General features: G+C 42.7%; 4 protein-coding genes across 7 annotated transcripts in view; 2 read left to right on the top strand and 2 right to left on the bottom strand.

Moving 5' to 3' along the window:
* The window catches only part of agap1 (ArfGAP with GTPase domain, ankyrin repeat and PH domain 1), a 123972-nt gene extending 114844 nt beyond the window's left edge, over positions 1-9128 (bottom strand). For 3 of the 4 annotated variants that reach the window (XM_013139803.4, XM_010892063.5, XM_010892064.5), the window contains exon 1: positions 7971-9128. In XM_013139803.4, coding sequence (XP_012995257.1) covers positions 7971-8133 — 163 coding nt within the window. In that variant the 5' untranslated portion in view covers positions 8134-9128. The remainder of the gene's footprint in view (positions 1-7970) is intronic. The other variant, XM_010892068.5, reaches the window with a different exon arrangement.
* Positions 9129-9411: 283 nt separating this feature from the next.
* Positions 9412-11448, bottom strand: faimb (Fas apoptotic inhibitory molecule b). The gene is made up of 4 exons (XM_010892062.3): positions 11160-11448; positions 10810-11038; positions 10015-10064; positions 9412-9835 (listed from the first exon to the last, which is right to left on the bottom strand). The coding sequence occupies exons 1-4, from the start codon at positions 11274-11276 to the stop codon at positions 9686-9688; spliced, it is 546 nt and encodes a 181-aa protein (XP_010890364.1). The 5' UTR covers positions 11277-11448; the 3' UTR covers positions 9412-9685.
* An 822-nt stretch (positions 11449-12270) lies between these two features.
* ccdc80l1 (coiled-coil domain containing 80 like 1) lies at positions 12271-19704 on the top strand. Its single transcript, XM_010892170.4, has 7 exons — positions 12271-14668; positions 15132-15288; positions 15361-15497; positions 15856-16007; positions 16207-16310; positions 17373-17456; positions 18324-19704. Exons 1-7 carry the CDS (start codon positions 12893-12895, stop codon positions 18626-18628), a joined length of 2715 nt encoding a protein of 904 aa, XP_010890472.4. The 5' UTR covers positions 12271-12892; the 3' UTR covers positions 18629-19704.
* A 1315-nt stretch (positions 19705-21019) lies between these two features.
* On the top strand, positions 21020-24237 carry LOC114835254. The gene is made up of 11 exons (XM_034289890.1): positions 21020-21028; positions 21223-21252; positions 21367-21456; positions 21637-21738; positions 21826-21951; positions 22029-22154; positions 22232-22321; positions 22451-22975; positions 23081-23239; positions 23450-23604; positions 23806-24237. The coding sequence occupies exons 4-11, from the start codon at positions 21658-21660 to the stop codon at positions 23849-23851; spliced, it is 1308 nt and encodes a 435-aa protein (XP_034145781.1). The 5' UTR covers positions 21020-21028; positions 21223-21252; positions 21367-21456; positions 21637-21657; the 3' UTR covers positions 23852-24237.
* Positions 24238-26226: the final 1989 nt, after the last annotated feature.

The raw sequence follows: 26226 nt of genomic DNA, 5'->3' as shown, positions 1-26226 counted from the left end.
GTACCTGTTGGTTTCGCCTTTTTAGGGGAACTAACAAGTTCCTCTCTGTTGAGTGGCTGAAACCAAAGGGATGTGGAGATCATAGATATATTCATAGATAGATATACAGTACCAGTCAAAAGTTTGAACGCACCTACTCATTCAAGGCCATTTCTTTTGTTTTACCAATTTCCACATTGTACAATACTGAAGATATCAAAACTATGAAATAACACATGCAATCAACCAAAAAAGAAGTGGTTAACAGATCAAATTAAATTGCATTGCATTTTGTAGATGCAATTTCCACTTCTTCAAAGTGGCTTTTTGCCTTGAAGGTTTTGCATATTCCTTTCCCTCAATCAGTTTCATGAGGCAGTCATCAGAAATGCATTTCAATTAACAGGGGGCTCTTGTTAAACGTTAACTGGTAGAATTAATTTCCTTAGGGTGGGTATACACAGGATGACATGGAAGAGTTGGTATACAGAAGACCCTCGTTAAGTCTGTACTGTATTAGTCCATATTATGGGAAGAACAGCTAAAATAAGCAAAGAGAAACCACAGTCCATCTATTTTAGACATGAAGGTCAGTCAATCTGAAGAATTTTGAGAACTGAAAGTTTCTTCAAATGCCGTCGCAAAAACAAATCAAGATCTGTGATAAAGCTGGCCCTCATGAGGACTGCCACAGGAAAGGAAGACACAGAGATACCTGAGGATCAGTTCATTAGTGTTACCAGCCTCAGAAATTGGCATTTTACGGCACATCAGATTGCAGATCAAATAAACGCTTCACAGAGTTTAAGTCACATAAGCATCTCAATATCAACAGTTCAAAGGAGACTGCATGAATCAGGTCTTTATGGTCAAATTGCTGCAAAGAAACCACGACTGAAGAATACCAATTAGAAGAGACTTGCTTGTGCCAAGAAATATGAAAAATGGACATCAGACTGGTGGAAATCCGTCCTTGGAGTCCAAATTAATGATTTTTGGTTCCAACTGAGGCTACTTTGCAAGGCGCAGAGTGGGTGAACGCATGATCTCTGTATGCGTGGTTCCCACCGTAATGCATGGAGGAGGTGTGATGGCGTGGTAGTGCTTCGCTCGCGACACTGTCTGTGATTTATTTAGAATTCCGGGAACACGCAACCAGCGCGGCGACCAGAGCATTCTGCAGCGATACACCATCTCATCTGGTTGGCGCTTAGTGGGACTATCATTTGCTTTTCAACAGGTCAATGACCCAAAACACACCTCCAGGCTGTGTAAAGTCTATGTGACCAAGAAGGAGAGTGATGGTGCCGCATCAGCCGACCTCAACCCATCTGATGAGTCGGACCACAGGGTGTAGAACATTCTTCAACTACTTTGAAGAATGTAAAATATATATACGTATTTTGATTTGTTCAACACTTTTTTTGGTTACGACATGATTCCATGTGTGTTATATTGGAGTTTTAATGTATTCACTATTGTTCTACTATGTGGGAAATAGTAAACATAAAGAAATTGTGTAAAGAAAGGTGAGCGTGGGTGCGAACGTGCATGTGTGTAAATATATACATTTCTGTGATGTTGAATGTCTACCGATATATTCTTGTTCATGTTGCTAATTCATTTTGCACAATGTGTCGATTATATTATATATATTTTATTAACTTATTGGTGTTGATCAGTGGCAAACCGTCCACTTAGATTTCATTTTGCAACAGAATAAAATGTTGAAAAGTCCAAGGGAGGTGAATGCTAGAATAATAGAGCCACTATTTCTCAAATCTTTGAAAAAACTAACCAACTCTTAACCCACAGTACTAAAATGACAACCTGCTAAAGTTACCATTCTTTCAGGGGCACCTATTTCCTGGAATTCTCATATAATGAAAAGGAACATGGTTGGATCAGTGTTCGGGAAAGGTTGGCTCTGTCAGATCTCTATGGAACTCTCATCATTAGCCAGAGTTTGACTTCAAAGCATGTCAAAACACTTAATATCAATGAGCAGGTCGAGGTTCATTGGAGAAAATAAAACTTGTTGCAAAACATTTGAATTGAAACTGAGACATCCAGACTGGCGCTGCTTGTAAATCACAAGCAAAGGGATGTCGAGGGTAAGCTGAATATTTCAGGCGCTTCTATAGCGAACTACAATGAGCCAGACGGGAGACTCAAGAGTGAAGGATTATGAGGGGGGGGAGACGCAGAACAGAAGGAGCGCTCTCCAATACGGCCAGAGAGGGACAGAAATGAGGCAACTTGACAGCCAACCCTTGTATAGGAGCTGTGCATTATTCAAACACGACGATGCCTTTTCGAACACGAGAAACGACTGCTTGGTGGACGAGGGATGAGAGAGGGAAAAGGCCTACAGGGTGCGGACGACGGGTTTGCGTACACAGTAACACCTCCACCGCACCCGCAGCGCCACCGCGTTAAGGTCAACTTTTGCCCTTTGCCACCGTTTCCCGCCAGGCCGTTGACACGCGCGTTTTGATGCCTATGTGGGAGAACCTCAATGCGCGGAACTCACTGCCACGGCCCTAGGCAATGCAGCAAGGCAAGCACGTCGTTCCAGTGGAAAGGAATGCGCTTCTGTTGCACCAAAACGGAACGCAGCCCAAAGATCTGATCGAGGCTAAATTGACATTTAATGGACGTCCACACAGCTGCCAACCAGGCGCCAATTCATTCTCCTGAACTTTATACAGTCGTATTTGCGTTTTTTGGACGGGTCAGCTCTGTATTTGTCATTACTCTCTCTTGCTGATATTGTTGAATAACAATACTAGACCTGAACCCAGAGAATGGCAGTTAATAATACCATCATCAGCATTGTAACAATATTGTATCGTTTGAACCCTGGTAATTCCCAGCTCCAACAAAAGAAAATGTCATAAAGAACTGTCAACCAGAACTGACCAGGCAGACAACACACACACACAACTGAGAATATGAAGAAGCTGCCATCAGCTATGTCTGTACCAATAAAAATTAAAAAGACCTACGCGACTGACAGTGGCATAACGCACAGAAATCTCGTTCTCCCAAGATGAGACAAATACATTTCATCCTCTCTGCACCTTCCTCTCTTTCGCCACTGGCTTCTGAGGCAGGGAGTTCAGGAGTCACGCGAACACACCACCTCCCACTGGGCCGCCCGGGTCCGAGACAAGGCTTCCAATGCTGTTACGGTGATGCGGTGTGAGTCCCCCTCTGCCCTCCACCCACCCCTGCATACCCATGGCACATGGCCAATGAACGCTTATTAACGCCAGGAAGCCACTCACGCCCTCTTTTTGGGGCCAGGGGGCAGAAGGGTGCGGGTGGGTGAGTGTGGGGGGCAAGCCTCCTTAATCTGCATTGTCTTCCACACATGCCCAGTTCGGTAATCCCACTACCTAGTCTAGACAGCGAAGCCTCCGTAACATATGCCCTGCCGCTTCCCTCCCCACCACGCCAGTCGCTAGGCAGCTAGCCGGGGATGGTTGACCCACTGTGGAACCAGTACAGGGCCCCCTTTCTAATCAGATCTGAAGAGATCGAGTGTGTGTGTGTGTGTGTGTGTGTGTGTGTGTGTGTGTGTGTGTGTGAAGGGGGGGGCGCATTGACGGCAGGAGCCAACGGTCTCCGTTCATCACGACTGGCACCGGAAGGAGGCAGTCACTTTCCGAGAGACTTAGTGGTCAATCAAAATTAAAGCCGGCTTACGTGTCCAAGGGAAGGGGACTGAAGCCAGTGCGCGGGTGGGGGGGGGGGTCGCACTGGTTTAGGACGCAGAAGAACTAGCCTTTATTGAAAGACACATGGGGAGGGGCCTGCCGGGAACACAAGCCTGGTGATGTCACAGTGCACGTCTGTGCGTGTTATGAGCACTGATGCATCCTGAGCAGCATCAAGCTAACCAACACACGGATGGCTGATGACTGCATCTCCCTAATGGTACCCTGGAGGCAGTGTGTGTGTGTGTGTGTTTGCGTGCGTGCGTGAGCTGTTTCCCCATCTCCTCCATCTGTACGCAAGCTGGACGACAGACAGCAGTGGGCGGGGATTAATTGGGCACGGCCACTCACAGGTGACCTAACCTCAGCCCTGTCCAATGAGAAGGCCCCCGGAGATTGTGCTTGGCATTACGGGAGGCGGAGCGGAAGGCCTTGCCAGCCACTACACTGAAAGAGGGAGGATTTGCTCCTGCTGCTCATCAAGGACAGATATAAACGCCTGCCGCTTCTACCGATGGTTTGACCTTTTCGTCAGGATTGTTCTCCCTTCAAGCACTTTTTTTTTTTTGCCCTTATCTCTCCCCCTTCATCTTTCTCCAATTCCTCCTCACATTAAACACTCCACATTAGATTAAGCCTGTATGTAGGATGTGGAATAGGGCTATTCAAATCTGGCCCTGGAAGGTTTTCATCCTTTCTTTTGGAATAAGGTTGATTTTCACCTGGTATACCAGTTGAGTGTAATAAACTACCACGTTTAATGCAATAAGATATATATAGGAGTGTTTTGGCCCGTCCGAACCAGAGTTTCACAGCCCTGATCTAGGATGTGAATAGTCGGTTGGAGAGGAGGATTGCACCCCGCTGCATCCAGCCGTCCCCCTTTCAGGGTGGGGGTTCCATGTGGTTAGCTCACAGTGAGAAGCTGGTGGCCCTGATCTAAAGAACCGTCTGGAGTCAGACGTCCAGCTAATCTCAGGTTGGTTGAGCACAGTGGAGGGAGGGGTTTCACCGCGAAGCAAACACACAGGTCCATGAACACACACAAACGCATTTAAATTTAAATAAACAAGCTAGGTCCCATCCTGTTTCTTTCTGCTTGCACGTCTAAAGAAACCGTGTGCTATTTTTGTTCGGCGAAAAGTATACAGACTGAATACAGACCCTAGTTTGTCGTAGCCTATAGTGTCGACACCGCATAGTGACGAGCGATAAAAGCCCCGGGACACGTGTGACCTGCCGGCACGGGTAACAGATGCCACTGAAGGAATCTCTATCTCAGCATGTCCGAGACGTTCTGTTACCCGTCCCCACCACACACAGTGCATTCGGCTCCTGACAGCAGCTGAGCGGGACACCTAAACGCAGCAGCTCCTGGACGTCTTTTCTGGCTGAGACTCTGTCGCCGGCTTCATGACACCGACAAAAAAAGCAAGGACATAAATATGATAATCACGTCTCGCCCTCAAAGTGTAGACTGTGGTAGAGGAGGCGGGAAACACTGACATTTACGGGGTGCAAACTGCAAAGTCATTTCCTTGCTGTCGATGGCAACCATGATGACTCACTGATTGGTCATCCTAACGAGTAGGCTTTCTGCTCTATGACAGAGAACGCGGTGCACAACGCGGACTGTGAATGGAATCGATGCCGGAGCGTTTAGTTACCGGCCCAGCGGGGCAATAAAATGCCACCCGGCGCCAGCGGAAACAAAGTGATTGTCGACGAAGAACAAAAACTGATATTGCTCAGACAAAGAACACTGTGCCAGTTGCCTCCTCCACAAATCAGCAGTCAGAGTGCGGGGGAGTGCCGTGCGAGGCAGTGATGTAACAGGGTGAGTGTGAGTTTGTGTGTGTGTGTGTGTGTGTGTGAGAAAGACGTATTCAGCAGTAATAAAGGGTGCAGAGTGGATACGTCGTGGTACGTGTCTGCAGAGACACCAGATTATTTGCTTAGTGTACCACTTCTGACCAGCGGGCCCATGTAGGAAGCCGCGTCGGACAAAGCCCAGGACTGTGTCTCAACGGGCCTCCACGGTGACATCGGCCTCGTTCAGACGACTCTTTATCGCCTGTGAGTGCGTACATGCGCCGTTGCATAACAGCACTCCAACTACTGTTTAGAAGCATGTTTCACTTATTATTACATCCAGGACATCAATCGGCCCTTCTGTTCGCTTTGCAATCCATCTCACACACACACACACACACACACACACACACAAGTTAAGCTCTGTCTCTCTTCCTCCCTTATCGCTCTCCCTCTCTCTATCCCTCTTTCCAACACTCTCTCTCACAATCTCCCACCCTATAGATCAGTCATTCCATCAGCAGTGAAACAGTTGTCCTGGGTCAGAGAGATGAAGGGGCGTGGCGTATCAGTTTCCAGAGTGGCTCTGCCATCTGTCAGAAGAGAGGTCAGTGATGCCATTTGAAGTGCCTGGATACGACCTCTAGACTCTAGTCCCAACTGTCCTGAGCTACTACCACTTAATCACATCCCAAGGCTGCAGTATTTCAGTGGCAATCATCAACATCGTCCTCCTCATTAGACCCGTTTGGAGAACAAAAATCGCTACATTTGATTACTACAGGTCCCAGTGACATGAAAGCTAGTCCACAATAACCTAATGTATATATACATTTTGTGCAGTACAGCCATAATGACAGCAACAACAAACAAAACGCACAAGATCTACAAGGTTTGGCAAACATAACAGGCATACATGGTAACTTAATCAACAAACAAAAAAACGTGTGAAAAGCAATTGGCTTCCCAAGTAACGGAAGATATTGAGTCCAGATGCTAGTTAGTTAAATGATAGCTCTGGCGTATTGATGGACCCACAGACTAAGAGCGGTCCTGACAGATTTACAATCATACAGTAGATTTTGCTCAAAGTTCAAACCACTGAGCCAAGTGAAGACAATCATTTCAATCCACACAATCCAATCAGTGTAATTTGCGAGCCTTGCCAAGCGAAGAGCACGCAACGATAATGGAAATCTACCCAGGCCCCCTGCGTTCCTCCATTAAGGTGGGGCCCACTTTTGACAGTACCACTGTTCCTCAGGACATGGTCCAGATGATGGTGCTCAAGTCCCTGCAGGTAGCTAGCTGGGACGATAAACCAAACATTACAGACAATACCGACCACTTACCGTCGTTTTGCTGATTCGGTTGTGTAGCCTATTCAAATGTGTATTGGAATGAAACATGTTTTGCAAATAAGGGACATTGATGACTATAACAATCAGACATTGTTAGTTACATTTACCGTTATTTTTTCAATTCAGACAACGCAATACGAATGTGTCGCCCAGCTCTACAGGACACTCACATCGTCGGTCAGTGAAAGTGGGATTAGACTAGGTAGTGGGATTACCAAACTGTGCATGTGTGGAAGACACTTGTCTGACACGCCCATGGCAAACACCTTTTGTCAGGCATGGATGCCCGTCACCAGGGAAGCAGTTTTAAACGGAGTTGCTAACAGATGTGTTAACTCGATGTCTGAAGCTTTGCGCTTGCTTTACTTCGCCGCAGGCTCCAAAATCTGTGGAAAGTGGGCCAGCATCAACAACACCTGGATGGCGGGCGAGTCATCCCTGCCTACTGCACAACACCCATGTCTGTGTGAAAATGATCCAGAGAAATAGAATGGGGTCCTCAACAAGTATATTGGGCTAAATTGTGGCTTAATTTTGAAACACACATGTGGATCATTGAAGAGACTTGATGTTGGAGATTTAAAGTAGCCTAAATGGAAGAGAACAGAAGTAGATAACTACGACTCGCGATATAATTACAATGTTAAGCCTATACCAGGAACACGTATTTAGGAGGTCATGGGAGAATGCGTGCCATCCACTTCTGTTATGCAGCTCAACATCTGCCCAGCTGAGTGGTAAGAACCAGAAGCCTTCTGCGTTTCCCTTACTGTAGTTCCGCATTCAAGTTAATAAAATGTGCTACTTGATCTGTATTTGAGTATCATGCAGCAGGGTTAAGTGCTTGTTGAACCAGATCAATAAAATAATCGATTGTTTACTAACAAATCAATATTCCATTCAACGAGACCCTGCCAAGGTTTATACAATTATGTATACAGTAGGGTAAGACGGGACAAAATGTGACTTAGACTGTATCAAAACCATACAGCAATTGACACACTGGCATTAAACATATATGAGACGATTTTAGCGAAAACACGTTATGGTGTTAATGCATAACATCAACTGAATACACACACCGCGATTGCCTTACCTTCAATGGCGATGACATGTTCCCGAATCTGATTCTGCAGGATTGGCTCCTCCACGCGCTCAAGTAGTTCATATATGGAGTATATGTTCGGATGGACTGATTCGAAGCGTTGGATCTCAGACCGAATGGCAGCGGAGTTTGCAAGGTGCTGCTGATAGTTCATGTTGACGGTCGTTTTGCTTTCCACCTTCACGACTGGAAACAAATTGACTTGTCCGGTCCAATGGCGTTGTCCTCAGCACAATATTGTGTGGCGTAAGAGAAACAATTCGTCGATAGGTAACTATAGCTAAATGATTTAAACAGCAGAATTGTCTCGAAATGAGAGAGCAGCTGCTTTTCAATTAAATTGGTCCATGTAGCTAGCAACCAGCTAGCTGGCTACCCCTGTGTCCAAACAACCAACCCGGGCTCTCCTGATTCGAAATCCTGGAGGAGTGACAGTAGTAAAGTCGGCTGAGCAACGCTTCCCCATATCCTTGTTCCGTCCCTCACCGAGTGCAGAACTACAAACACAATTCACGGAGACCCTGTATATGTATTACAGTAGAGCAAGCTGTCCAGGAAAAAATGTATGTAAATTCAATAGTCATAACTATCTGACGCTAAACAGGTTTGAAACCCCTTGCTGAAAGGGCCCTCTCGTTCGGGCTAGCTCTTTTAGCTACTTAGCTAATGTCCAAGCCGGGGGACTAAACTCAGAATTTCTCAAACACAAACCATTCTGTACTTAGACCGACCATATTGTTTCACCGATTTTCTTCACAAACAAGCAAATAAACCAATCTATGTATCCAGGCAAAACACAAAAAAGCAATCTACATAGGTAGCTAGTAAGCTAATAGTTACTAATCGTGGCTGGATGTGTGTTCTGCGCAGTTCGTTGTTTTGTTTAGCGTGCAAGATCAGGCGCAAAACTCCCCACTGTCCCGATTTGGTCCAAACTCTGGCGTTGGTGATAATTTTAAATCAGCGCAAAATGTTGCTACTTAGAGTTAGTGATTACGATAAGCGCAATAGCTATATATTTTACAGATTGCTCTTGTTTATCCGCAAACATAGGTTGTCTTGCGTTGTGCCGAAATCCATCCCGTCTTGGTGTCTGTATCCTTGGACGTCATTCCATGAACGTTTCCTCCAGGAAAACGTCTGCTGCAACGCATTGGCTGGTTTCGCGTTCTCGAATGTGCTCATTGCGTAGAGGCTGCGCATTTGTTTGTATGGGCAACTGTTCTAATACTAGTTTAGTGGCTGGTCTCGTACATAAGTTCGATGGTAGAAAATAAAAAGGTATAGTAGTAATAAAAAATATGTATATCTTCATATTCTAGAAGTCAACTATTTTGGGCAAAATTAGCGCAATATATAATCTAAATATAATCAAAACAAGCAAACAAGGAATTTAAATAATTATACTCAAAATTCAAAAATTAACCTGAAATATTTTATTGACCAATTAAAAAAGTTCATATTTACATTATTTTGTTGTTGATTTATTCACTTATACAACCTGGTTATCAAAAGGATAACAAGGTTATAGGATAACAAGGCTCTTATTAATACCCACCACATAAATGTTGATCCCAAAACATAATTTGACATCTCAGTTCAATGCACTCAGCCCAGATGCTGCCTCTCATTATATTCACACATAGGATATATCCAACATGTCAGAAGATTCCGGACTTGTTAAGTTCAGTGGTCCAGTTTCTTCCTCAATCATCCCAGTTGGATACTGCTTCTCCATCCACCATTAAATAATGGACGATGCCAGCTCTTTTCTTCCCACTGCTCAAAGCTTTGATGCAGCATTCATGGTCTGCCACTGTGAAGTGTGTCTCTGTTCCGTCATCCACAAACTCTCCCTACAGATTACAAAAAGAGAAGTTCCATAAATATAAGTAAAGTATTGTGATGACAAAACCATGGAACAAAACATTAGAATATCCCATGGTCTTGGCCCATTTATTTAACATAGACTAAATGAATGTAATAACTTTACAAGTTGCTCCATATGGGGTTGAAAGGGTCCAGCGGTTCTTACCATTGTCTCCATTTTCTGCCCATTGCACCATACATCCATTGTGTCCTTCTCTATTGAAATAAATCACACATTGTTAATTTATTCTTACGGCTTGTGTTATGTTTTATCAACATTGTCCTATAGGACCATATAAATAGTACATTTGAAATACAGGTGGTCTCCCTGCAGCATTATGGCAATGTTGTTCCCTCACAGGCGGTGATTGGGAGTCTCGAAAAGGGCGCTGCATATTGGCCCAACCGCGTGGGTGGAGATGGTCGCACCGCGTGGGTGGAGATGGCCGGCAGGGTTTAAATGTCAGATCACGCTCTAGTGACTCCTTGTGGCTTTTAGGCCCCTGCAAGCTGACTTAGGTCATTCGTTTCAGGAGCATTCTCCTCTATGTGCATTGGTCCATGGTTTACACATACAGGCCAAAATGGGAGGTGTTCAAAAATAGTTTCAAAAAGTCCCAGACTGCACCTTCAACTAAGAATGGGATTTAATGACATTTTGAGAAAACAGGTTAAAATCATGAAAATATGTACATTTATTTGTCATTATTTACCGTAACTGTATGTACAGAGTGTATATTATACATCCGTAAGTTCTTCCAAACATCACTCAGTCAAGGTTAGTACTATGTTTATGATTGCCACATGGATATTTGCCCTCTCCAGTTAGGTTGCATGCATGGCTAAAAATAGCTCACCTAGATGTTTTCACCTGAGATAATCCTCTCCTAAGAGCTACACAAACCAGCAGGTTGCCTGAAACAGAAGTTACTATTTTATAGGCTTTTTAGCAAAGACTTACCAAGGACAATCCTGCAGTCAACACCATCCACCTGTAACACCCAAGTCTTAGTAGCTTTTGATCTATTGTCCGTGAATTTCTGGAGACTTTTGCCATCAATCTCCAAGGTGTACTCGTAAGTAAAGCCACTGATAGCCTCAATGTTTACTGTTGCTCTTGTTTCCATCCCTCCTACTGTGAAAGTCTCCTTTCCAACCAGTTTGAACATCCAATCTCTTCTGAGCACTTCCTGAGGGAAAAAGCATATACGAAAGCCATTGGCCTTTTGTACATAATCTAACACAAAAGAAAACAGTGGTTGTAAAATGAAATACAGACAAAGAAAGGAAACAATCTCCAGACGTACATACCTGTCCATTAATCCAAACAACCCTCTTTCCTGTCGTTGTTCCATGTTCAAACTCAATTCTGTAAACCCCGTCACTCAACGCCACCTCCCACATAGCAACAACGTCTCCAGTCATCATCTTGACTCACTTTCCAGCGGGACATGAAGCTTGTGTACCTAACTGGAAACCATCCTAATTTTAAAACTAGTTTGTAGTTTGAAAGTCATCCTATTGGGGTTGTCTTAAAGCAGTGTTGGTCTACGTGTCCATCAAATTGTTCTGGTCTACTCTGCCTACACAGCAAAGTACAAACTGCATTACTGTAAGAGGCTTATTGGTGCAAAACCAAACCCTCTTTAAATCCAGTTACTGCCAGAAAGAGTGTGTGAGATGTAGTGTAAATGCCTATACCTTATTTGGATTGGCCTAAGTTAAATAATAACAAATTGCCAATGAATCAGTAACATTATCACTATTATAATAACATAAGGAACATAGAGAAACTTCAGAGTGTTTTAAGCTTGCAATACGAAAGCCTTGTGTATTATAATTTTGTTATAAGGATGTAATAAGAATACGTACGCATCAAGGTGGTTTATAAATCTTCACTAAAAAGCTAGAGCACACTGTATAAGCTATAACCTGGTTGAATTTCGTCATCACCAAGTGAGTGTATGGAATATTTAAAGGTGATAAAACAAGATATTCACAAAATGTGGTCAAGGCTGCCAGTAGATGGCATCCCAATACTTTTTCTACAAAGAAAACGTTCCTAAATAAAACTTTCTGAACTTGGCAACATTTTATGGACTATTATAACAACAATAAATAAGTCGGCACGTAAAAACAAATTATGCATACAATCTTACGGCCGTTGGCCTAATGCATTTTATTGATCATAAGAAAATACTTAATAATAGTTTGTCTGGTGTAATAAATCAAATGAATGTAACCGAAATACACCTATGTCATTTAATGTAAGGTATACCGACTGAATGGGCAATATATAAATAACTGCCAATTTAGATTTGGTATTTTCAAAAGCAGATATGGTTGTAAAAACTAGCGGCACGGTATTGCGTGGGCGGTGCCGACATTTTCTGAGATCCACTACTCCGTTGTTACCGTCTTTCTGTCTCGTGTTGGTCCTCAGAGGGAGAGAGCGCTGACGGAGACTGTGGTTACTTAGTATTTCCATTGGTAACTCGACGCGCTGAAGGGGGAAGGCAGAAGATCCTGGCCGACAACGCAGTGAGACTTCCAGAAATCCTTTTTACGACGTAGAGAAACGTTGCTTCTGGAGTTACGATCGATGGAGTAATATTGTTACTGACAAAATAAAGTCATGGAACTGTTATGCGTAGTGCAGTACCTACATGTACTTTTTTACAATATCAAATGAATGGATGGAACAGATGGAACAGAAAAAGGAGACATTTGGAAGACTGCCATAACATGTATTACCATCAGAGAGTTATTTTTTCCCACCGGAAAAATACTATCTTCTCATTTAAACTTCCATGAGGATTATATCACACATTCACTAGAGCTTTTGTTGATTTAAACAGTGCTAAGTTACACATGCGCCTCTCTTTTTATGAACAGTTACTGCTGAACCCAAAAGAAAAAAAATTGATGGTCCGTCATTAAACATGAAAACTGGAAACAACTTCAGAACAATAGAGGACAACAGGCAATGCTTCTCTCATCAAGCTTCTTAAACTCATTGTGGGTTTATCAGTGATACTGCAAAAATGAAATGGACACTGCATCATTGTGTGTTGCTACTATTGCTGGTCTGGAATGCAGGGGCCTCTGAGAGAAGACCCCTAAGAAAGAAAATGTTACGACGAACATTCCTTCAGGGGGGGACTTTTAACAGGACACAGAATATGTTGTACTATGGCAGTATTACCCCTTCTGCTGAGGCTACAACTGTGTCCCCTATGGCGAGGCATCCTGGCAATAAGCAGAGTGAAGAGAAAGCAGAGACTTCGAGAGGAGAGGGGCGGCCCGGCAGAAAAGTGATGCTAAACAGGCGAATACCTCAGCGACCAAAGACTTCCATAAACAAGACTGTCCCTGGTATATCTCAGGACAACAGCAAACCAGGCGTGGCATCTCAGCCTCAGTCCAAGACAGCCCACGTTGTACCCGGCAGCACAGCCTCTCTTAACATCCTGGCCAGCTTTGCGGGCAAGAGCAGGGTTCTCGTCATCTCCGCCCCACACGAGTCAGACGGGTATTACCGCTTGATGACGACCCTACTGAAATCGGATGTGTACTGCGAGATGGCGGAGCGGCACATGCAGGTGATAGTGATTTTCCACCAGGAGGGAGAACGGGGAGGTAAGGTGCGCCGGGTCAATGCCAGGGGACAGGTGACAGAGGAGACCCTGGACACAGCCCTCATCCCCAGGCTAATGAACTTCCTTAAGTTGGAGGAGGGGAAGTTCGGCATGGTTCTCCTGAGGAAGACCCTGCAGGTGGAGGAGAGGTACCCGTACCCAGTCAGACTGGAGGCTATGTATGATGTGATGGACCAGACCCCCATGCGGAAGCTGGAGAAGGGCAGACAGAGGGGCTTTGTGCAGAGGTGCAAGGCGGCCGGTGTTGAGGGCCAGGTAGTTGGGTCCCATGGACCAGTGGTCACAAGCTCAAAAGCCAGAGTGAACCCAACGGGGGAGATGGTGCCAGTCAGGAAGGAAATGGAGGGAAAAGAGCATGGTACGACCACAACCACCACAAAACCTATTACTACCACAAAAGCAACCACAACAAAAGCAACCACAACTACTACAAAGCCAACCACCACTAGAAAGACAACCACAACCACTACAAAACCAACAACTACTACAAAAGCAACCACCACAACAAAACCAACCACCACAACAAAACCAACATCTACTACAACTACAACAAAACCACCCACAACAACAAAAGCAACAACCACCACTACCACAACCAAAAAAACAACCACCACAACAAAACCCACCACTAAAAAGCCCTGGGAACCCAAAATGGCCACCACACACTGGGACCCAGAGGTCCTTACCACACACAAATCCTCCAGAATATTCTCAGTGACCCACAAAGATGACATTACAGCATCCTATAGAGACCAATACGAAGGATTCACGACGGACGATATCAAAGATTGCCGCCAAGTTGCTTGTCCAACTCAGCTCACTAACAACAAATCAACCAAAGGTGTGGAAGAGCTGGGCAGTGACCTGAAGGTTGACGCGGATGCAGAGGTGGAAACAGCGTCCCCTAAGAAGGGCAAGGTCAAGCAGCCTGACCATGCAGAGAGGAGGAAAAAGGTGGATAAATCTGGGAAAAAAAGCAGAGCAGACAAGAGGAAATCGAAGGCTGCTAAAGACAGTGATAGCGGTTTTTATCATGGCAGGAAACCAGGGAAAAAGGGTGCCATTATCCAGAATAAAGATGCGGACACTGAAAGGCTTGCAAAACACCTAAGTCCCTTGGTCTCCTTTTTTAGTCATTTTGAAAAGAGACAACGTCTTCTTGTGAGTACCCTGATGTATTATGTAAAGTACTGGTTGAGTGGACACACTACAGTTGCTTAATTATTTTAATCCCAGCCGTGGCATGCCGCCAATGCCTAGGGCGTCCAGAATAAGGCCGTGCAAATTGGCTCAGTGCTGCCCTGGGGTGGATGGATGGATGTGGTGTACTCCACCCAGGCTTTTGGCTAGGGAATGCGTTCTCCTCCAGCGTTTTTACTTGCGTAAACTTCCTAGTATATGTTGAGCAGCATTATAATTAGAAGAAAGGAATGTGCTTTGGAAAGGAACCATTTTGATCTTTTACAATACACGTATTGTGTTGCAAAGAGGCAAGACCGTAATTACCAATTGGGAGGGGAAAGAAATGGGGTAAAACATTGGTTCATTCAGCCATACAATACGAAAAAAACTTTGAATAGGAGGCAAGAATAACAATTTTATGACACATGTCCGTCCCTACCAGGTGATCACTACTCCAGATGAGGAGAATCGTATGTACACACAGCAGAGAGATGAGTATCTGGAGCATGTGTGTGAGCTGGGCCTGCGTAAGATTTCACTTATCACCATCATTGGCTCTCTGACCAATGGCACCATGAAGATGGATGATTACCAGGCTGGTAAGTGACGTTTCAAACTATTTCTGTGTTGCTACTTTTTAATGAGAGACTTATGGAGTTGTGTGGTTACAGAGAGTGATCAGCCTCTAAAAAGAATAAAAGAAGAGGACCTTACAAACCAGTCGCTCATCAGAGCTTTGCGAAAAGAGTTGGGACTGATCTTTGAGGACTACTATATGGTGCTGACCGACTTTAATATGAAAGTAAAGGTTGGTAGATACTTAAAAAGCTTACAGTTTTCAATTAATGACATAGGTTTTGTTTATGGTGTCGTAGCCTAAAATCAGTGGCATTCAACTCCAGACATAGGGACCTAGCCTTTTGATTACAGACTAAATTAAGTCTAGGACAGCTACCAGGCAGAATAGAAATCTAGCAGTACTCTGTGTTCCTACATGTGGAGTGGACAACCCTTGACCTCATCATATTATTACCGTTGTTTTAGTCCTGCGTTTGAAAATCGATCATATCAAAAATGTATCTAAAGAGAATTGATAGTATCAATAACATTCCCTCTCATTTCTGTCTGTACCCGTCCTATGTCCGTTTTATTGTTTGGCCTCACAGCAGGAATATGAGGTGCCCATTGCCATGAAGGCTGTGTTTGACTACATAGACACATTTTCTTCACGTGTCAAGGAGATGGAGCAGCAGGCGAATCAGGGATTGATGTGCAAGAAAGAAGACAAATCCAAATCTTTAGAGAATTTTCTTTCGAGGTATCAGAGGAGTTTGGTTCTTATGACTAGGCAAAGGCAATCTGAAAGTCTGCACAACTCACATTAGACTTAAAAAAACAACAACAAAAAAACACTCTGGGTAGAATATAATAATCAAGCAATACATAGAAGGTGGCCTGGGGATATTTTGTTTCCATATACTTGATTGTCTTTAGTACGTCTGTTATTTTGTTTGCAGATTCCGATGGAGACGCAGACTGTTCGTGATTTCCTCCCCTGATGATGAGGAATGGGCCTATCAACAGCAGCTTTACGCCATGAACAGCCAAGCTTGCAATCTGGGTGAGTAGTGATGTCACCCTATTATCTCAGATGGGGTCAGTACATGAGGATTTCCAAAGAAACATGCTCAGCAAGCATCATTACACATGGTTTCTGCAACTTTCAGCAGCTCATCATGTGATTTTCTTTTTAATTGTAACTTACAGAGTCTCTCACAAAAGTGTAAACTGTTACAAAATACTACATAATAAATCGCTATAGCTATGCAAACAAAGGAAAGGGATTCTTGGGAGTTTAGCTTCAACATGCCTGAATTTGTTAAGCCAGAAAACGAAAACCACATTAAATCCCTTCCAAGGAAGAGGTCTCTTGAGACTCAACAGAATGTTTTGGTATTTGGTTTTGAGCTTGTGGTCAACTATTAATCTTGGTCAAGTACTGACGAAAAACAAACATCTTAGTTTGAGAGGACTGTCTATTGTTTACCAGCATTCAGTCTTATGTATGACTTAAATAGTACTGTGATGGAAGATCTGCAAAATAGAAACACTTTTGGCAAGTTGGTGAATGAATCATATAACAGAGAAACTAGTAAAACTGGACATCTGTTATGCTTCAGTTGTATGCATGCCATAATGCTTCTAGAAAGTTCTTCATGGATAAATTTTTTGCTTCATCTTTGCACAGAAAATATTGTATACTATTAATACTGTAGAAATATTTCGGGGTCCAATAAAGTATTTGTTTGTGGATTTTGAAGTGTACTTTGAGTTATTGTCTTGCTGTAAGATCCATTTTCGGCTAATTGTTAGCCCCCTTACAGACAGAATCATGTTACTGGACAAATTATCCTGGTATTGGGAAAGTTTCATGATGCCATTTACCTGAAATAAGACCACAGGACCAGTTGAAGACCCAACACAATCAAAGTTCCACACCATATTTATCACTTTACCTAGTACACAGTTACTTAGTTACATCAACGGTGTAATTTAGTTTACAAAAATGTGTATAATATACATTAAGATGTACATTATCAGGTCTTGGTTACAAATTGTGTGTAAGAAGTTTAGGAGCTTAATGGGCACATTTAATGGCTAGTTTTCACCTGGCTCTATTTAGGCCTACGCCATATTTCTGTGCTGAAGCTGATCGGGAAGGACTCCGAAGACTTGGGCGGAACCCTTGAGCTATATCCAATCAATGGTGAGAAACTGGGTTTATTTTGACAATATTGGTGGGAAAATAGTGAGATTGCTAGGCTAATTCTTTGATCTAGGCTAAACTACAGTTGTGGGCCAAAGTATTAGAACCTGTGCACTTCATTCAAATAATGCTTAATTTCAAAAATATTTTGGTATTCAGGTATGTATGTTTTTTGTGGTTTAGTGTTGAACAAAATCATACTAACAGAACAATTTTCTAAAACTTAGTTTATTGTACAAATAAATCCTAGAATGGTTCAGACAATATTATTGTCACATTCTAGCTATAGTAGATTTCAAGCAGTTGATTCTTCTTTACTTTGGAGTTCAAGTAATCTGTGAGTGAAAATCACTCATTGTAGCCAACCTTGCTGGACGTGGAGGCAAAAGAAATCCTGATGGAAAATTGTGGCAAATGATTGTTTGAATGGTAGAGAAATCACCTTGATCAACTGCCACCCAGATTCAAGCTAACCTGCAGACACAAAATACGATAGTTTCAACTCACACTACAATGACTACAAATACACTTAAAAAAGCACCAGGAAGGGTTCAAGACAAAAACTCTGGACTGTTCTGAAGTGCCCAGCAATGATTCCAGATCTAAATCCTGTTTAAAGCTTGTGGAGGGATCTGTAAACAGCAGTTGGGAAGTAACCTTTTAAAATCCGGGAGAATTGGAGACGTTTCTGGACCAACCTGTTCAGGAAGCTCATCCATGGCTATAGAAAGCGATTGATTATAACAGTAACAGTGAAAAAAGTATTGCAATGTTTCCAAAAGTTTGGGCCGTGTCTCTCAACACATTCCGTTGTCGAAAAGTATGAAATCAAGTAAAGTTAACCCCTCAACCCTACCTGTGTCGCAGGGACTGCCACGGTGGAACGTGAGGATGTCAATCCCTCTCTGGTGAATGACATTAGGAACTACTTCCAGGTCAGCCCAGAGTACTTCTCTATGCTCCTGGTGGGAAAAGACGGCAACATCAAGTCCTGGTACCCGTCTCCGATGTGGTCCATGTCTATCATTTATGATCTGGTTGACTCCATGCAGCTCCGTAGACAGGAGATGGCTATTCAGCAGTCCCTTGGCATGCGCTGTCCTGAAGATGAGTATGGAGGGTACGGTCATGACCGAGACCCAGATGGTTACCACCGGGGATATGGATACTAAGGGGTTTGGGATGAGATCTGGACATTGACTATATGTTAACTATTGGAAACATGCAGTGATATGGGCCTCATGGCAGCATGCCAATGTTTTTCTGTCTTTTGTCCTCTCAAGTGAGATCTCTCAGCTCTCATCCTGTACTTATATCAAATAGTGTAAGGCAAATATTATTATATCTACTATGTTTAACGATTCATGAACCAGTTGATTTACCTTTGTTCTCTGTTTCTTTCCGTTTCCACATGATTATTTGGGGTACACATCTAGCAGGCCTATATGTACAATGATTCTCTTGTTCATTACCTCTTCATCTCGATTTTACTCTTTCACTAAAACACCAAAGTAAATAATTGTGCAATGTGTGAAGCTGGTGGACAGTTCTATATTTTAACACATTAATAATTTGACAGTATTTTTCCCCTTGCCAGCTAAGATTGGAGGGATTACTCCCTCTCACTTTTCACGAAGGTATATTTCACCATTAAACCCATGTTGTTAACAACAATGTGTGACCTTGTCTGTAATAGTAGAGTAGATGGGCAGTGCTGACTTTTTATAGGCCGTTCCCCAGAGCACAGTGAACAAGGTGGGAAATTATATTGCTATGTTCTCCCTGGCTGAGCCAATAATGACATGGATTGGTAGAAGGAAATCGATAATAATGAAATAAACCATATCAATGGAAAGGAAGCTTTTACATGCTTTTATTTTGATTAGTTAATTTATTTTCATTCCATAAGGTGGTGTCTGGCTAACAAGTGGTAAAAAACTGAACAACAATCTCTGGTGAGAGCATTATAGCCTTTTCAGTTAGAGGTAATTGTTTGTGTATGTGTTCTATGTTCTTGGGAAACGAATATTTACAGTGTTGTGTTTAGTTTGGTTGTAGTTTGTGAATTATGATCAATTGCTACTTTTTTGTGTGTGATATCCATTGTTGGGGCACTGTATACTGCATTCATATGAAAAACTCTGGGACATCAATTGCAAGACCTTTGATATCACGTAATTACGGGGTTTGACTTATGGAATATTGTGAGTTTGAATGTTAATGGGTTAAATCATGAAATAAAGAAATAAAACCCTATCATATCTAAATCCTTTTAACTGAGAGAGCTAGATGAACTCCCAAAATCATGGGGTGGTAAAGCATGCCCAGGTGCTTGCTTAACAATGAGTAAGCAGAAGCAATCTTGGTCAATAAATCTGTTCTTCCAAACATTGTGACAGATTACTTGTGGTGAGAGGAACGTTGATGGATGTCCTTGGCATTTTATGGGAACTTTAGGATAAGTGCAGACTCACCACAGTTTTTCTGGACGGCAGAACAGTGTGAGAGAGTATGATCTGGAACCATCCCGTTCTCAGACATACGAGTCAAACACAGGAAATAAAACCGATTACAGTCACTGCAATAAGGGCAAGATGGACCTTGGTCAGGAAGGTAAACAAGAACCCAATGGCCACTCTAACAAAGCTAAGAGATTCTCTGCAGAAATGGGAGAACCTGCCAGAAGGACAACCATCTCTCCATCACTTCAACAATCAGGCCTTTTTGGTAGAGTGATTAGATGGAAGCCACTCCTGAGTATAAGGCATATGTAGGGCCTGCCTGTGGCATATGAAAGCCTGTCAAACCCAAACAAAAAAGTTTGATGAGACCAAAATTGAACAATTAATCCTGAATACCAAGCGCTATGTCTGGCAAAAACAAGGTATGCTCATTGCTTGACATACTATTTCTTTAGTAAAGCATATGTGGGTAGGAGCATTTGCATCGCAAATCTTATTTATTCTTGGCCTGCATGTTAACAGAGCAAAAGTTAACTAGCTGTATGTTTTATTTATTGAAACAATAATTGCACTTAGCAACTGACCGAAATATAATGACTTATAAACCCATAAAACATTAAGGCACAAATGGAATACCGTCCATAGGGGATTTTTAGATCCACTTCAAATTAGGTATCGTGTCGGTGTACACCACCTAGCCATTTAAACTTCAGTCAATATTGACTTAATAAGCGAAGATATTTTTGTTTAGTTAATTGAAGCAAATATGTTAACAATAGGCAACTTCGCTGTCGAGATTTTACACTGTTTTCAAAACGCCAAGCAGGGTAATGACTTATGATGACTTATGGGATAATAAATTAATGGTGAAATGCAAAAAGAGCCAGTATCACATTTTGCCTGTATGTTTTACAGGGATTATGACGCGTCCGCAATTTCACTGGCTGTACAGTATAAACCAGGCGCATTGTGAACGTAATAAAAACTTTCTGGCAAACGTCACACTGAATCGAATATAATATCATGAGCGAAGGCGATCATTCATCAGTAAGCAATATGGATCACAACGATAAGAGAATTAGAAGAGCGTTAAGGCGGCGACCTTATTCGGTAAATATCAAGTAATATTCAAGGTTTTCGGTGTGTTCCATGTGTATTATTTCATTCTTAAGGTTTATAAACCGATCCGAGCAAATTCGACCTGAAAACAATACGTTACATTTATACATATAAGTCTATAAACTGCATTTTCATCACAAACTAAACACAAATAGTAACCTCATTTGATTTTGTCATCTCCACAGTCAGCCTGTGTGAAGACCCACAACAGGCCTGTAAGTACATTCAATTCCTTATTGATTTAGCTATAAATCATTTGAACTGCATTTGAATTAATTTTTTTGAATATGAGCAAAACTATGACAAATATGTTCATATTTTGTTCTCAGCCCATCATCACAATCTGTGGTCAATCTGGGGTCAGATTTGTGCAATTAAACCAGTGTATCTCTGCCATCAAACCAGAAACTCCCTGCCAGGTCAGACTTCCCTATTGTACCCATACTGAGACACGCCAGATAGATCCATCTTTCTATTTAACCAAACCACCTCCTAATGTTGTGGAAGCTTCAATACAAATGAACATTCACTATCCACATCCTGGCCAATGGCTGTACATTATGGTGGCCCTGAGCACTTGTCTCTGTCTATGTCCTCAGTCTGGGAGGTTGACTCGGGTGATGGGGACATCACGTGAGGAGAGGTGCTCCTCAGTGCAATCTAACGACTCCCAAAAAACTTTCATTGTCTGTGCACGTGAGGTAAGAGAGTTTTACCATGTCTTTCTTGTGTTACGCCACTGTAAAGAAATGATCTACAACTGACTAGCTGGCTCCTCTGGTCCACAGAGCAACAATGAGGTTGATGAAAGCAGGTCAGCATCAGAGAACATGAAGGATGAACACAGAATAGGAGGAGTTCTGGAGCAGAACGATAATCTTTCAATCAGTTCCATCAATGAGTCCGACTTTCTTGTAAGTTCGGTAGCATGTATTTAAGTAACTCTGTGAGTGTAGAGATTGGACAGTGACTAATACCCTCTGACCTACAGAGTGATGATGAGGATTATGAAAGCTGGGCTGCATCTGAAAACATGAAGGATGAGCACGGAGTAGGAGCAGTTCTGGACCAGAACGATAATCTTTCGATCTGTTCCTTCAATGAGTCAGACTTTCTTGTAAGTTCGGTAGCATGTATTTAAGTAACTCTCTGAGTGTGGAGATTGGACGGTGACCAATGCCCTCTGACCAACAGATTGATGATGACTACAATATCTCTGAGTACGATTCAGATACTCCAGGAGAGTCAGACATGAACTCAACTTCTCTGAAACTGCCTCAACTGGTAGGCTTTAACTGTTTGGCGTGTGTGTAGATATGTAAGCATCCAGATGTGTTTGTGTCTGTGAGTGGCCCCAATCATACCATGTCATACCTCAACAGCTCAATGTGTTTGACTGCATTTTTAAAACAGATTTGTGTGGCAGCAGCAAAACAGCCCAACAGCACTTTGCCTGCCTCAGTGAGCACCCTGAAAGAGGTGTCCCTCCAGACGGATGTGGTCCCCGCTGGCAAGCCCCTGGAGGAACACCTGAACAAGGAGCAACAGTCGAATAACACCCAGGAGGACATCCTGTTGAGGGTAAATGAAAACCCGGTCTCCATCGAGCACTTCCCGGATGAAGGCCTGAAGAAGTTCAGCGGTGGGGAGGACATCTCCCGGCCTCAGGGGAAAAGGCAGAAGAAGCATGGGGGGTGCTTCAGATGGATTGGGGAGTGGCTGTCTAAGAGGAAGGGCGAAGAGATGAGAGACAGAGGGAGGACGGACCAGAAGCCTGGCCCTCTGATCGTCGTAAAGCCCAGAGACTTCAGCATCAGGACTGATGTGGAGGTAGGAGACCTCGGGGACCGTCTGCCTGAGCTGGAAGGACGCAATCAGGTTTTAGGAAAATGCCAGAACACACTCAGTCCTGAGAACACCAAAATGGTCCAGAGCTTTGTGAGTTACTCTTTCTCAGAGCCTTATATTTATAGAGTTTATCTGTATGTTGCTCAAATTGGAGACATTCAGTTGAATAGCATAGGTTTTGCTCCCTCCCCACAGGATATCCCCTGCCCAATGACCCCTCCCAGCCACACCCTTGCTTCCTTGGCCACTATTGAGTACATCCCTCACCCAAATAGGGCACGCCTGGCTCCCATCACTAATGTGAGTGAAAAGGGCAGGAAGCTTCTTGTGGAACTTGCCAGAGATTCCCAACGGGTGAGTTCCAGGAAGGAGAGACGGGTTGTCATGGAGGGTTGTAATGAAGTTTTCCCTAGATGCTGGTCTTGGATCATTTTTGCATTGTCTCACCAAATGGTTAAGGTTAGGAGCGGGGAAGTGGAAACATCCTACATCTGTTCACCTAGGGGAACTCACAACTTCTGTTGAGTTAACTGTACGTTGAGTATGTTTCTTTTCTACATATAGCCCCATGAGACAAACCAAACTGTCAAAGACATCAAGAAGGCTAAAAAACACAGAAAACGAAAGAAGGGGAAAGCCATTGAGAGACAGCAGGAGAAGGTTGTGGGGGCCAAGGAGAAAAAGCACATCAAAAAGGACAAAATCAGTCTGAGGAAGAGGTGAGGACACAAAGAGAAAATTTGAATTGCAATATAGGGGACATTCATGCTGAATATGAACATTTGATGGAAATCAACACCAATTAGTCTTTTTCTACATGATTTTCATCCACATGACCAGCCAGGCCAGCATAGCATATGCATGATGCATGGACCAACTGCCAGTTCTCCATGTAACCGATGTCTTCTGGTTTTTGACAGATTCCTTCAATGGCTGCTACCTAAGATGTGCTGTATGAGGAAGTAATGGAGAACGGCTACACACGCACACATACATACAAACACACACACACACACACACACACACATACACACAAACATACACACACAGCACACTTGCTATGCATATATTACATTTATTCTTCCACTTATATTTGATGGTATAGTACAGGGGTTCCCTAACCTTTTGCTTCAGGCCCCACCTGTGCATTTGAGTCACAGCTTGCGCCACCCTCCCGAATCCCATCATACATGCTCTTATATATTGCCCTAACACAGGCCTTAATATCTTGCGCTAACACATAGGCCTTCAGAAATTGGTTAGCATTTTACTATATACATTTTATTTCACAATTGGTAGGCCAAACCTAATACATTTCCATACTTAGAATTAATTAAATGGATAAGTCTGTCGCTGGGAACACAGCATTTGTATTCTGGGCTAGTACCTGTACATGTGTAAATTAATAGGCATTTCACTTCATACACTTATTCAACTTTGTAGGCTAAATGCCAGAACAACTTAAGTATAAACATATAGAGTTTATAACTTTGTGTACTTACTCAATTAATGAGTTGGATGAGCCTGACACTGGGAACAGCCTTTGTATTCTGGGCTTCATGCTTGATAGTGATGAACATAGTTCAACTTCTACTACCGTGAGTGGTGACCGTTGTTTGTTTTTAATGTATTCCTGGTATTCGCCATCAATTGACAGCCAGGATTCATTCAACAGGGTTGAGATAAAGGCTGCTGGCAGGTCCCTGTCACTGGATAGGTCCAGCAGTGAGTCCTGTAGTTCTGATGACAGGTTGCTGCCAGTGGTAGTGGCGGTGATAAACCACTGTCAGATCCAGTCGTGGTTTTTGTGTTTCTCTTCCTGAAAGTACCTCTTCAATAGTCCAATAAGTCAGCGTAAATGATTGGTTGTCATTTTATTGTCAAACTTGATCTCTCATTTCAAATAGATGCAGCAGCACATCATAGCACTAGCCCCATCTGCATAAGATTTTGCTTGGACTTTGGAAATTGTTGTAGTCTGTGTGGTCAATGCTTGCTTTTGACCACGCAAATCTTGCTCTTTACAATCGAAAAAATTTATTTATCAATGTGTGTTGGGTGTTTGGTGTGTAAATGTCTCTTCAGTTTCACCGGTTTCAAACTGTCAATTGCTAGTACCTCTGAACACATTACACATTGTGGATGTGCATCCCCATCAACCACAAGACACATAAATCCATACAGAATGTAATCATCTTGATATCGCCGTCGCTTTGCCTGCTTATGCTTGCGTTTCCTTCCAAATTTCACTGGCACTTTAGTTTCACTGGCACTGATAATTCAAAGTAATGGTTCTGATGTACAACTAATTTAATGTGTCCAAATGAATTTCTCAATAAAGTATAATGAATGACAGATGTGATTTTGTTTATCATTTTCTTTGTTATATATTCATGGTGTTGTAGAGCGTTGAGATAAAGGTTTTTGTGGGTTTTTACAATAGGGTAACCCAGTGGTGGGCTGTCAGGGCCATCAGGGCCTTCTCTGCTGGCCCTGTTAAAATAATTAAATGAATGTGTCTAAAAATCTATTCATTTTTCAGCAGCAGATGTGAATCTTGGTCTTCTTTTGCTGGGGCGGTCCTCATGTGAGCCATTTTTCATTGTAGCGCTTGATGGTTTTTGCGACTGCACTTGGGACACATTCAAAGTTTTCGCAATTTTCCGGACTGACTGACATTTCATTTGTTAAAGTAATGATGGCCACTCGTTTCTCTTTACTTAGCTGATTGCTTTTTGCCATAATATGAATTCCAACAGTTGTCCAATAGGGCTGTCGGCTGTGTATCAACCTGACTTCTGCACAACACAACTGATGGTCCCAACTCCATTAATAGGGGAAAATATTCCACTAGTTAACCCTGACAAGGCACACCTGTGAAGTGAAAACCATTTCAGGTAACTTCCTCATGAAGCTCATTGAGAGGACACCAAGGGTTTGGAGCGCTATCAAAAAAGCAAAGGGTGGCTACTTTGAGAAATCTAAAATATAAGACATGTTTTCAGTTATTTCACACTTTTTTCTTAAGTACATAATTCCATATGTGTTCATTCATAGTTTTGATGCCTTCAGTGAGAATCTACAATGTAAATAGTCATGAAAATAAAGAAAACGCATTGAATGAGAAGGTGTGTCCAAACATTTGGCCTGTACTGTATATTCATTTTGTTGTAGTGTGTTGAGATAAAGGTTTTTGTGGGTTTCTACAATAGGGGCCCTCAGGGCCATCTCTGCTGGCACTGTTAAAATCAAATATATATTTTCTCATAATTAAATGAATGTCTAAAAATCTATTGCTTTTTCAGTATGTTACGAAAAGAATATGGTTATTTTTTCTGAGT

This window comes from Esox lucius, chromosome 22 (assembly GCF_011004845.1).
Source record: "Esox lucius isolate fEsoLuc1 chromosome 22, fEsoLuc1.pri, whole genome shotgun sequence".
Classification (NCBI taxonomy): domain Eukaryota; kingdom Metazoa; phylum Chordata; class Actinopteri; order Esociformes; family Esocidae; genus Esox; species Esox lucius.
This window is presented reverse-complemented; position numbering and strand designations above follow the sequence as displayed.